This window comes from Lampris incognitus, chromosome 19 (assembly GCF_029633865.1).
Source record: "Lampris incognitus isolate fLamInc1 chromosome 19, fLamInc1.hap2, whole genome shotgun sequence".
Lineage (NCBI taxonomy): Eukaryota > Metazoa > Chordata > Actinopteri > Lampriformes > Lampridae > Lampris > Lampris incognitus.
Genome location: NC_079229.1, coordinates 39,810,660 through 39,823,159, shown reverse-complemented (window position 1 = coordinate 39,823,159; position 12,500 = coordinate 39,810,660). Strand labels below are relative to the sequence as shown.

General features: G+C 51.3%; 1 protein-coding gene across 2 annotated transcripts in view; it reads right to left on the bottom strand.

The window, feature by feature from the left end:
• The window catches only part of LOC130129961 (piezo-type mechanosensitive ion channel component 2-like), a 203,520-nt gene that overhangs the window by 89,061 nt on the left and 101,959 nt on the right, over window positions 1–12,500 (bottom strand). For both annotated transcript variants that reach the window (XM_056299667.1, XM_056299668.1), the window contains 3 exons: window positions 6,891–7,053; window positions 6,486–6,575; window positions 6,115–6,203 (listed from right to left, as the gene is read on the bottom strand). In XM_056299667.1, coding sequence (XP_056155642.1) covers window positions 6,115–6,203; window positions 6,486–6,575; window positions 6,891–7,053 — 342 coding nt within the window. The remainder of the gene's footprint in view (window positions 1–6,114; window positions 6,204–6,485; window positions 6,576–6,890; window positions 7,054–12,500) is intronic.

The window sequence follows — 12,500 nt, the reverse complement described above, 5'->3', positions numbered from 1 at the left end:
ACCACTGCACCATAGAGAGCATCCTGACCAGCGGCATCTCAGTGTGGTACGGCAACTGCACCTCAGTAGACCAGAAACCTCTGCAGCGGGTCGTCACGGCAACCCAGCATATCACCAGTACCCAGCTCCCAACCATAAAAGACATCTATCACAAACGCTGCCTTGGAAAGGGTCTGAGCATCAGCAGAGATCCCACCCACCCCAACCATGGACTGTTCTCCCCCCTGCGCTCTGGGAGGCGCTACAGGAGCCTCAGAGCCCGCACTACCAGGCTCAAAAACAGCTTCGTTCCTCAAGCTGTTACCAACAGAGGTATATTCACATTTGTAGATGAGCCTGTGTTTGTAAGTCTTCTTGAAGGGGAGGAGGAACAACATGGACCTGTGGTCGATGATGGTGTGATAAGTCTTTTCTCCACTTAAATGTGCCTGAAACTAAAGACATGATGATCAGCTTTAGAAAGACTCCTCCTAGTCCTGTACCAACCAGCATTAAAGGTGCTGACGTTGAGCTTGTGGACAGCTACAAACATCTGGGGATTGTTCTCCACAACAAACTGCGCTTTGAAACTCATGTTGATTCCACATCACAGAAGGTCCAACGCAGACTTGTTTCTTGAGGTATATGTTGACATGTAATGTCTCCTCCCAGACGATGACTCTCTTTATATGGACATGTAATGTCTCCTCCCAGACGATGACTCTCTTTATATGGACATGTAATGTCTCCGAAAGCAAACAGCAGCACACACTCACATTGAGAGACAATGACACATGGAGGTAGAAAGAAAGATACATAGACTGACAAACAGGCAGACTTACAGAGAGACAGACAGAAGGACGGGCATGTAGCGAGAGACAGACAGACAGAAGGACGGGCATGTTGAGAGACAGACAGACAGAAGGACGGGCATGTTGAGAGACAGACAGACAGAAGGACGGGCATGTTGCGAGAGACAGACAGACAGAAGGATGGGCATGTACCGAGAGACAAACAGACAGAAGGATGGGCATGTTGAGAGACAGACAGACAGAAGGATGGGCATGTTGAGAGACAGACAGACAGAAGGATGGGCATGTACCGAGAGACAAACAGACAGAAGGATGGGCATGCAGTGAGAGACAGACAGACAGAAGGACGGGCATGTTGAGAGACAGACAGACAGAAGGACGGGCATGTTGAGAGACAGACAGACAGACAGAAGGACGGGCATGTTGAAAGACAGACAGACAGAAGAACGGGCATGTTGCGAGAGACAGACAGACAGAAGGATGGGCATGTTGAGAGACAGACAGACAGAAGGACGGGCATGTTGAGAGACAGACAGACAGAAGGACGGGCATGTTGAGAGACAGACGGACAGAAGGACGGGCATGTTGAGAGACAGACAGACAGAAGGACGGGCATGTTGAGAGACAGACAGACAGAAGAACGGGCATGTTGCGAGAGACAGACAGACAGAAGGATGGGCATGCAGTGAGAGACAGACAGACAGAAGGACGGGCATGTAGAGAGAGACAGACAGACAGAAGGACGGGCATGTAGAGAGAGACAGACAGACAGAAGGATGGGCATGTAGAGAGAGACAGACAGGCAGAAGGACGGGCATGTAGTGAGAGACAGACAGACAGCAGAAGGACGGGCATGCAGTGAGAGACAGACAGACAGAAGGACGGGCATGTAGAGAGAGACAGACAGACAGAAGGATGGGCATGCAGTGAGAGACAGACAGACAGAAGGACGGGCATGTAGAGAGAGACAGACAGACAGAAGGATGGGCATGCAGTGAGAGACAGACAGACAGAAGGACGGGCATGTAGAGAGAGACAGACAGACAGAAGGACGGGCATGCAGTGAGAGACAGACAGACAGCAGAAGGACGGTCATGCAGTGAGAGACAGACAGACAGAAGGATGGGCATGCAGTGAGAGACAGACAGACAGAAGGATGGGCATGCAGTGAGAGACAGACAGACAGACAGAAGGACGGGCATGTAGAGAGAGACAGACAGACAGAAGGACGGGCATGCAGTGAGAGACAGACAGACAGAAGGACGGGCATGTAGAGAGAGACAGACAGACAGAAGGATGGGCATGCAGTGAGAGACAGACAGACAGCAGAAGGACGGGCATGCAGTGAGAGACAGACAGACAGACAGACAGACAGACAGACAGAAGGACGGGCATGTAGAGAGAGACAGACAGACAGAAGGACGGGCATGCAGTGAGAGACAGACAGACAGAAGGACGGGCATGTAGAGACAGACAGACAGACAGCAGAAGGACGGTCATGCAGTGAGAGACAGACAGACAGAAGGATGGGCATGCAGTGAGAGACAGACAGACAGAAGGATGGGCATGCAGTGAGAGACAGACAGACAGAAGGACGGGCATGTAGAGAGAGACAGACAGACAGAAGGACGGGCATGCAGTGAGAGACAGACAGACAGAAGGATGGGCATGCAGTGAGAGACAGACAGACAGAAGGACGGGCATGTAGAGAGAGACAGACAGACAGAAGGACGGGCATGCAGTGAGAGACAGACAGACAGCAGAAGGACGGTCATGCAGTGAGAGACAGACAGACAGAAGGATGGGCATGCAGTGAGAGACAGACAGACAGAAGGATGGGCATGCAGTGAGAGACAGACAGACAGAAGGATGGGCATGCAGTGAGAGACAGACAGACAGACAGAAGGACGGGCATGTAGAGAGAGACAGACAGACAGAAGGACGGGCATGCAGTGAGAGACAGACAGACAGAAGGACGGGCATGTAGAGAGAGACAGACAGACAGAAGGATGGGCATGCAGTGAGAGACAGACAGACAGCAGAAGGACGGGCATGCAGTGAGAGACAGACAGACAGAAGGACGGGCATGTAGAGAGAGACAGACAGACAGAAGGATGGGCATGCAGTGAGAGACAGACAGACAGCAGAAGGACGGGCATGCAGTGAGAGACAGACAGACAGAAGGACGGGCATGTAGAGAGAGACAGACAGACAGAAGGACGGGCATGCAGTGAGAGACAGACAGACAGAAGGACGGGCATGTAGAGACAGACAGACAGACAGAAGGACGGGCATGTAGAGAGAGACAGACAGACAGAAGGACGGGCATGCAGTGAGAGACAGACAGTGAGAGACAGACAGACAGACAGACAGAAGGACGGGCATGTAGAGAGAGACAGACAGACAGAAGGACGGGCATGTAGAGAGAGACAGACAGACAGAAGGATGGGCATGTAGCGAGAGACAGACAGACAGAAGGACGGGCATGCAGAGAGAGACAGACAGACAGAAGGACGGGCATGTAGCGAGAGACAGACAGACAGAAGGATGGGCATGCAGTGAGAGACAGACAGACAGAAGGACGGGCATGTAGCGAGAGACAGACAGACAGAAGGACGAGCATGTAGAGACAGACAGACAGACAGACAGAAGGACGGGCATGTAGAGAGAGACAGACAGACAGAAGGACGGGCATGCAGTGAGAGACAGACAGTGAGAGACAGACAGACAGACAGACAGAAGGACGGGCATGTAGAGAGAGACAGACAGACAGAAGGACGGGCATGTAGAGAGAGACAGACAGACAGAAGGACGGGCATGTAGAGAGAGACAGACAGACAGAAGGATGGGCATGCAGAGAGAGACAGACAGACAGAAGGACGGGCATGTAGCGAGAGACAGACAGACAGAAGGACGGGCATGCAGAGAGAGACAGACAGACAGAAGGACGGGCATGTAGAGAGAGACAGACAGACAGAAGGACGGGCATACAGTGAGAGACAGACAGACAGAAGGACGGGCATGTAGAGAGAGACAGACAGACAGAAGGACGGGCATTTTGCGAGAGACAGACAGACAGAAGGACGGGCATGCAGTGAGAGACAGACAGACAGAAGGACGGGCATGTAGAGAGAGAGAGACAGACAGAAGGACGGGCATGTAGAGAGAGACAGACAGACAGACAGAAGGACGGGCATGTAGAGAGAGAGAGACAGACAGAAGGATGGGCATGTAGAGAGAGACAGACAGGCAGAAGGACGGGCATGTAGTGAGAGACAGACAGACAGCAGAAGGACGGGCATGCAGTGAGAGACAGACAGACAGAAGGACGGGCATGTAGAGAGAGACAGACAGACAGAAGGATGGGCATGCAGTGAGAGACAGACAGACAGACAGAAGGACGGGCATGTAGAGAGAGTCAGACAGACAGAAGGATGGGCATACAGTGAGAGACAGACAGACAGAAGGACGGGCATGTAGAGAGAGACAGACAGACAGAAGGACGGGCATGCAGTGAGAGACAGACAGACAGCAGAAGGACGGTCATGCAGTGAGAGACAGACAGACAGAAGGATGGGCATGCAGTGAGAGACAGACAGACAGAAGGATGGGCATGCAGTGAGAGACAGACAGACAGACAGAAGGACGGGCATGTAGAGAGAGACAGACAGACAGAAGGACGGGCATGCAGTGAGAGACAGACAGACAGAAGGACGGGCATGTAGAGAGAGACAGACAGACAGAAGGACGGGCATGCAGTGAGAGACAGACAGACAGCAGAAGGACGGGCATGCAGTGAGAGACAGACAGACAGAAGGACGGGCATGTAGAGAGAGACAGACAGACAGAAGGACGGGCATGTAGTGAGAGACAGACAGACAGCAGAAGGACGGGCATGCAGTGAGAGACAGACAGACAGAAGGACGGGCATGTAGAGAGAGACAGACAGACAGAAGGATGGGCATGCAGTGAGAGACAGACAGACAGAAGGACGGGCATGTAGAGAGAGTCAGACAGACAGAAGGATGGGCATACAGTGAGAGACAGACAGACAGAAGGACGGGCATGTAGAGAGAGACAGACAGACAGAAGGACGGGCATGCAGTGAGAGACAGACAGACAGCAGAAGGACGGTCATGCAGTGAGAGACAGACAGACAGAAGGATGGGCATGCAGTGAGAGACAGACAGACAGAAGGATGGGCATGCAGTGAGAGACAGACAGACAGAAGGATGGGCATGCAGTGAGAGACAGACAGACAGACAGAAGGACGGGCATGTAGAGAGAGACAGACAGACAGAAGGACGGGCATGCAGTGAGAGACAGACAGACAGAAGGACGGGCATGTAGAGAGAGACAGACAGACAGAAGGACGGGCATGCAGTGAGAGACAGACAGACAGCAGAAGGACGGGCATGCAGTGAGAGACAGACAGACAGAAGGACGGGCATGTAGAGAGAGACAGACAGACAGAAGGATGGGCATGCAGTGAGAGACAGACAGACAGCAGAAGGACGGGCATGCAGTGAGAGACAGACAGACAGAAGGACGGGCATGTAGAGAGAGACAGACAGACAGAAGGACGGGCATGCAGTGAGAGACAGACAGACAGAAGGACGGGCATGTAGAGACAGACAGACAGACAGAAGGACGGGCATGTAGAGAGAGACAGACAGACAGAAGGACGGGCATGCAGTGAGAGACAGACAGTGAGAGACAGACAGACAGACAGAAGGACGGGCATGTAGAGAGAGACAGACAGACAGAAGGACGGGCATGTAGAGAGAGACAGACAGACAGAAGGATGGGCATGTAGCGAGAGACAGACAGACAGAAGGACGGGCATGCAGAGAGAGACAGACAGACAGAAGGACGGGCATGTAGAGAGAGACAGACAGACAGAAGGACGGGCATGCAGTGAGAGACAGACAGTGAGAGACAGACAGACAGACAGACAGAAGGACGGGCATGTAGAGAGAGACAGACAGACAGAAGGACGGGCATGTAGAGAGAGACAGACAGACAGAAGGACGGGCATGTAGAGAGAGACAGACAGACAGAAGGATGGGCATGTAGCGAGAGACAGACAGACAGAAGGACGGGCATGCAGAGAGAGACAGACAGACAGAAGGACGGGCATGTAGAGAGAGACAGACAGACAGAAGGACGGGCATGCAGTGAGAGACAGACAGACAGAAGGACGGGCATGTAGAGAGAGACAGACAGACAGAAGGACGGGCATGTAGCGAGAGACAGACAGACAGAAGGACGGGCATGCAGTGAGAGCCAGACAGACAGACAGAGGACATATATGTAATAGTACCGTGTGTATGGGTGCTGTCTCGGGTCAAACTGAGCAGTCTCTCTTTTCCTCTGCGAAATTTCTGCTGACGAGCTTTTATTCTCTCCATCCTGTGGGACAACACAGTGTGTTTGTCTGTGTGTTTGTCTGTGTGCATGTGTGTGTGTGTTTGTCTGTGTGCATGTGTGTGTGTGTTTGTCTGTGTGCATGTGTGTGTGTGTGTTTGTCTGTGTGCATGTGTGTGTGTGTGTGTGTTTGTCTGTGTGCATGTGTGTGTGTGTTTGTCTGTGTGCATGTGTGTGTTTGTCTGTGTGCATGTGTGTGTTTGTCTGTGTGCATGTGTGTGTGTGTGTGTGTTTGTCTGTGTGCATGTGTGTGTTAGTGTGTCTTACTGTCTCTTCAATAAATCCATTGAGTTTTTTTCTACTTCCAGTCGTGCTCTGACTGCTTTCACTGTGGATGCTTTAAAAAGCTCCGCCCCCCTGCATAGCACACACACACACACACATACACACACATATACACACATACACACATACATACATACACAGACACACACACACAAACACATACACACACACATACACACATACACAGAGACACAAACACACACACATATACACACACATACACAGACACACAAACACATACACACACATACACACACACACACACACACACACACACAGACACACACACACACACAGTAAGTTTTGTTTTTCTGTACACGTGTGTATGTGTGTGTGTGTGTGTGTGTGTGTGTGTGTGTGTGTGTATGTGTGTGCGTGTGTGTGAACCTGGAAGCCAACAGCTGTGTGTTGTGCAGCTCCTGCACTACATGAAGATAGTAGTGACTTGTGAAGACTCGTCGCTGAAGCAGCAGGCAGCCGAAGCAGATGCTGTCCCAGATGATGCCGGCCTCGTCGCTGGGCAGCTCACACTGCTGACTGCTCTGCTCAGCTGCAACACAACAACACAACAACATGACAACAACCAGCACCAACAACATCATGGACACACACCACAGATTCAGCAGCACGGACCCCATCCCCAGAAAGATGCAGTGACATGGTCTATCAAGGTAAAACGGTTGATGTGGCAGTTCTTGTACTTCTGCTTGCTGACTGCCTGGTGGGGAATCCACCGCAGCACCGGGCAACGACGGACCCCAGGTACTGCAGTTACTGAAGCAAAGACCTCCTCTGTCACCACCTTACAGTGCTGCGACTGCAAACATCCCCCAACCCTCTGGGAATACTACACATGAATACTACACATGAATACTACACATGAATACTACACATGAATAGTACACATGAATACTACACAAGATGGCGGCGCGCTGGTCACAGCGGCTACTGTGGTTCCTTGTTCAGTGTTGTGTTTTCTTTGTTATTTATACGTTAGTTGTAAGTTTATTTACAAGTGTAGGTCCTGCGCTCTTCTACAGCCGTCAGGACCTGTTAAACCTCAGAATGGATTACTCACTTCCCTCCACCATCACGGACAACTCCCCCATCCATATTATCCGCTCACCGGCCTCGCAGTGGAAACGCTGCCCCCTGGCGGCAACGTGAACAGAAGAGGGGGAAACGAGGCGGGCTACATGCTAAGCTAAGTAGCGCTCCCTTCAAAGTTTCCCTCCCCAGCATCTTCATGGCTAATGTCCGGTCGTTAGCTAACAAAATGGAGGAGATAAGACTCAGGCTGTCCTCTCAGAAAAGGCTGCAGAACTGCTGTCTGCTGATGTTTACGGAGGCTTGGCTCAACAGCAACATGGCGACTCGGCAGTCGAGCTAGCGGGCCGCACAGCCTTCCGTGCCGACAGGACAGCGGACTCCGGCAAGATCCGGGGAGGAGGTTTGAGTATTTATGTCAGTAACTCTTGGTGCAACAATATAAAGATCGCTGAAAGGCATTGCTCTGCTGATCTGGAGCTCCTTATGATTCAGTGCAGGCCTTTTTACCTGCCCAGGGAGCTAACGGCCATTACTATCGCCGCTGTATACATCCCCCCACATGCTAATGCTAAGGTAGCACTTAAGCTGCTACAATGTGCCATCAGCAGACAACAGACCAAACACCCGGACAATGCCTTTATCATAGGTGGTGACTTTAATCAGGCTAACCTCAGGGCTGTATTGCCCAAATTCCATCAGCATGTCTCCTGCCCCACTAGGGGACAAAACACCCTGGACCATCTCTATACAAACATCAAGGACTCATACAAAGCTACTCCCTGTCCTCATCTGGGCCATTCTGGCCACCTCTGCCTGTTCCTGGTCCCAGCCTACAAACCCCTAATAAAACGGGTCAAGCCAGCAGTAAAGACAATCACTGTCCGGCCAGAAGGAGCAGTCTCTGAACTATTTTTGCACATTCAGCTACCCATGGCTCCCATATAGACATTAATGAACAGACATCTGCCATACTAGCCTACATTAACTTTTGCACTGAGAGTGTCACAACAAAAAAATCAGTCCGCACCTTTCCAAACCAGAAACCCTGGATGACCAGTGAGGTCTGGCAGCTGCTGACAGTCCAGGATGCAGCGTTCAAGTCAGGTAACTGTGAGGCCTACAGTGCAGCCAGATCCAACCTCAAAAAGGGCATCAGAACAGCCAAACATAAATATTCCCTACGAATAGAGGACCACTTTCACAATAACTCTGATCCTCGGCGAATGTGGCAAGGCATTCAGTCTATCACAGACTACAAAAGCTCTAATCGCGGTCCCGCTGTCCATGATGCCTCCCTCCCAGACAAGCTACATCATTTCTATGCCCGCTTCGACAAGGACAATACTGACCCGGCCACAAAAATCCCCAGCCACCCAGAAAACCAGGTGCTCACTCTATCAGTTGCAGAGGTCAGAGAATCACTGCGCAGAGTGAACACACAGAAGGTTGCCGGACCAGACGGCATCCCGGGTTGGGTCTACCGGGAATGTGCCGACCAGCTGGGTGAGGTCTTCACAACTATATTTAACCTCTAACTGTCCCAATCCATAGTCCCGGCATGCTTTAAGATCACCTCTATCATTCCTGTCTCCAAGAAACCAACATCCACATGTTTGAATGACTACCGACCCATAGCACTCACCCCCATTGCCATGAAGTGCTTTGAAAGACCGGTTCTGGCTCACATCAAAAACATTATCCCCCCCACATTCGACCCACATCAGTTCGCCTACCGTCCCAAAAGGTCTACTGAGGATGCCATTGCCACTTCCCTGCACGTTGCTCTGACCCACCTTGAACTTAACAACACATACATCCGGATGCTGTTTTTAGATTACAGCTCTGCCTTCAACACTATCATCCCCGCCAAACTAACCACCAAACTCCTCTCCCTTGGCCTCAACCCCTCCCTCTGTAACTGGACCCTGGACTTCCTGACCAACAGACCTCAGTCTGTTAGGTTAGGTGACCACTCCTCCTCCACCCTGACCCTCAGCACAGGTGCCCCTCAAGGCTGTGTTCTGAGCCCCCTCCTTTTCTCCCTCTTCACCCACGACTGCCTGCCAACTCACCCTTCAAATGTTATAGTTAAGTTTGCAGATGACACCACAGTGATTGGCCGTATCACCAACAATGACGAGATGGCCTACAGGTACGAGATTCAGCACCTCACATCATGGTGTACTACCAACAATCTTGTCCTCAATGTGCAGAAGATGTAGGAGCTGATTGTGGACTTCAGGAGGTCTAGAAGCTGCAGCAACTCCGCCATACACATCAATGGGTGGAAGTGGAGCGTGTTTCCAGCTTTAAATTCCTTGGAGTCCACCTCAGTGAGGAACTTTCCTGGACATTAAACACCCAGGCCCTCGTGAAAAAGGCCTAACAATGCCTGCATTCCTGAGGAGGCTGAGGAGCACCCGTCTATCCCCCAAAATTCTCACCAACTTCTACCACTGCACCATAGAGAGCATCCTGACCATCTGCATCTCATTGTGGTACGGCAACTGTACCTCAGTAGACCAGAAAGTACTGCAGTGGGTCGTCAAGGCGGCCCAGCATATCACCGGTACCCAGCTCCCAGCCATAAAAGACATTTATCACAAATGCTGCCTTCGAAGGGGTCTGAGGATCAGCAGAGATCCCACCCACCCCAACCATGGACTGTTCTCCCCCCTGTGCTCTGGGAGGCGCTACAGGAGCCTCAGAGCCCGCACTACCAGGCTCAAAAACAGCTTCTTTCCACAAGCTGTTGCCCACCTGAACCTGGCCACCCACTGAATGTCTGTAGATATTTTTAATATTTTGTACTCCCGCTCTTTTTTTTAAACTTAATTCTAGCTTTTGGTCTTCATGTGTGTGTATCTTATACTGTGTTTGCTGTGTTTGTCTGTGTCTGTCTTGCACTGTTTGGTGAAGCCACAGCCCTCATTTCATTTTTAACATGTGCCTCCTGCACATTGTGTTTAATGACAATAAACTGAACTGAACTGTCCTGAATTGAATTAAATAGTACACATGAATACTACACATTAATAGTACATATGAATAGTACGCATGGCCATTGTAACTCTAGTTAACTGTCACAGTAATTTGCATATGAAACTGGTCATTGCTTTAGGTCGTTATGCCACTGTATTGGTTATAAGGGTGGGGACACCTGCAATCACTGTATTGTTTATAAGGGTGGGGACACCTGCAGCCACTGTATTGGTTATAAGGGTGGGGACAGCTGCAGCCACTGTATTGTTTATAAGGGTGGGGACACCTGCAGTCACTGTATTGTTTATAAGGGTGGGGACAGCTGCAGTCACTGTATTGTTTATAAGGGTGGGGACAGCTGCAGTCACTGTGTTGTTTATAAGGGTGGGGACACCTGCAGTCACTGTATTGTTTATAAGGGTGGGGACACCTGCAGTCACTGTATTGTTTATAAGGGTGGGGACACCTGCAGTCACTGTATTGTTTATAAGGGTGGGGACACCTGCAGTCAATACAACTGACCTGAGTGCGGGAGAGGAGTAGAAGGTTAAAATATGACAGCGGGAGAGGAGGAGAGGGTTAGAATATGAGAGCGGGAGAGGAGGAGAGGGTTAGAATATTTGAGGGAGAGAAGGAGAGGATTAGAATATGAGAGGGAGAGGAGGAGAGGGTTAGAACATGAGAGAGGGAGAGGAGGAGAGGGTTAGAATATTAGAGGGAGAGAGGAAGAGAGGGTTAGAATATTTGAGGGAGAGAAGGAGAGGATTAGAATATGAGAGGGAGAGGAGGAGGGGGTTAGAAAATGGGAGCGGGAGAGGAGGAGAGGGTTAGGATATGGGAGCGAGAGAGGAGGAGAGGGTTAGAATATGAGAGGGAGCGGGAGAGGAGGAGAGGGTTAGAAAATGGGAGTGGGAGAGGGGGAGAGGGTTAGGGTATGAGAGGGAGAAGAGGAGAGGGTTAGGATATGGGAGCGGGAGAGGAGGAGAGGGTTAGGATATGGGAGCGGGAGAGGAGGAGAGGGTTAGGATAAGGGAGCGGGAGAGGAGGAGAGGGTTAGGATATGGGAGCAAGAGAGGAGGAGAGGGTTAGAATATGAGAGGGAGCGGGAGAGGAGGAGAGGGTTAGAAAATGGGAGTGGGAGAGGGGGAGAGGGTTAGGGTATGAGAGGGAGAAGAGGAGAGGGTTAGGATATGGGAGCGGGAGAGGAGGAGAGTTTTAGGATATGGGAGCGGGAGAGGAGGAGGGGGTTAGGATATGGGAGCGGGAGAGGAGGAGAGTGTTAGAAAATGGGAGCGGGAGAGGAGGAGAGGGTTAGAATATGAGAGGGAGCGGGAGAGGAGGAGGGGGTTAGGATAAGGGAGCGGGAGAGGAGGAGAGGGTTAGAAAATGGGAGTGGGAGAGGGGGAGAGGGTTAGGGTATGAGAGGGAGAAGAGGAGAGGGTTAGGATATGGGAGCGGGAGAGGAGGAGAGTTTTAGGATATGGGAGCGGGAGAGGAGGAGAGGGTTAGAAAATGGGAGCGGGAGAGGAGGAGAGGGTTAGGATATGGGAGCGGGAGAGGGGGAGAGTGTTAGCATAAGGGAGCGGGAAAGGAGGAGAGGGTTAGGATATGGGAGCGGGAGAGGAGGAGGGGTTAGGATAAGGGAGCGGGAGAGGAGGAGAGGGTTAGAAAATGGGAGCGGGAGAGGAGGAGAGGGTTAGGATATGGACGCGGGAGAGGAGGAGAGGGTTAGAAAATGGGAGCGGAAGAGGAGGAGAGGGTTAGGATAAGGGAGTGGGAGAGGAGGAGAGGGTTTGGTGGGTATATGTAAGAATGCTGGAAGCGGCCGGTTAAAGTTTGGTCCTGCTGCTTCACTAGATGAGCTTCAATAAGCAGTCAGACAGACAGACAGATGCTCAGAAAGACAGATGGACAGACATACAGAGAGCTAGACAGAGAGATACACAGACAGGTACACAGAGAAAC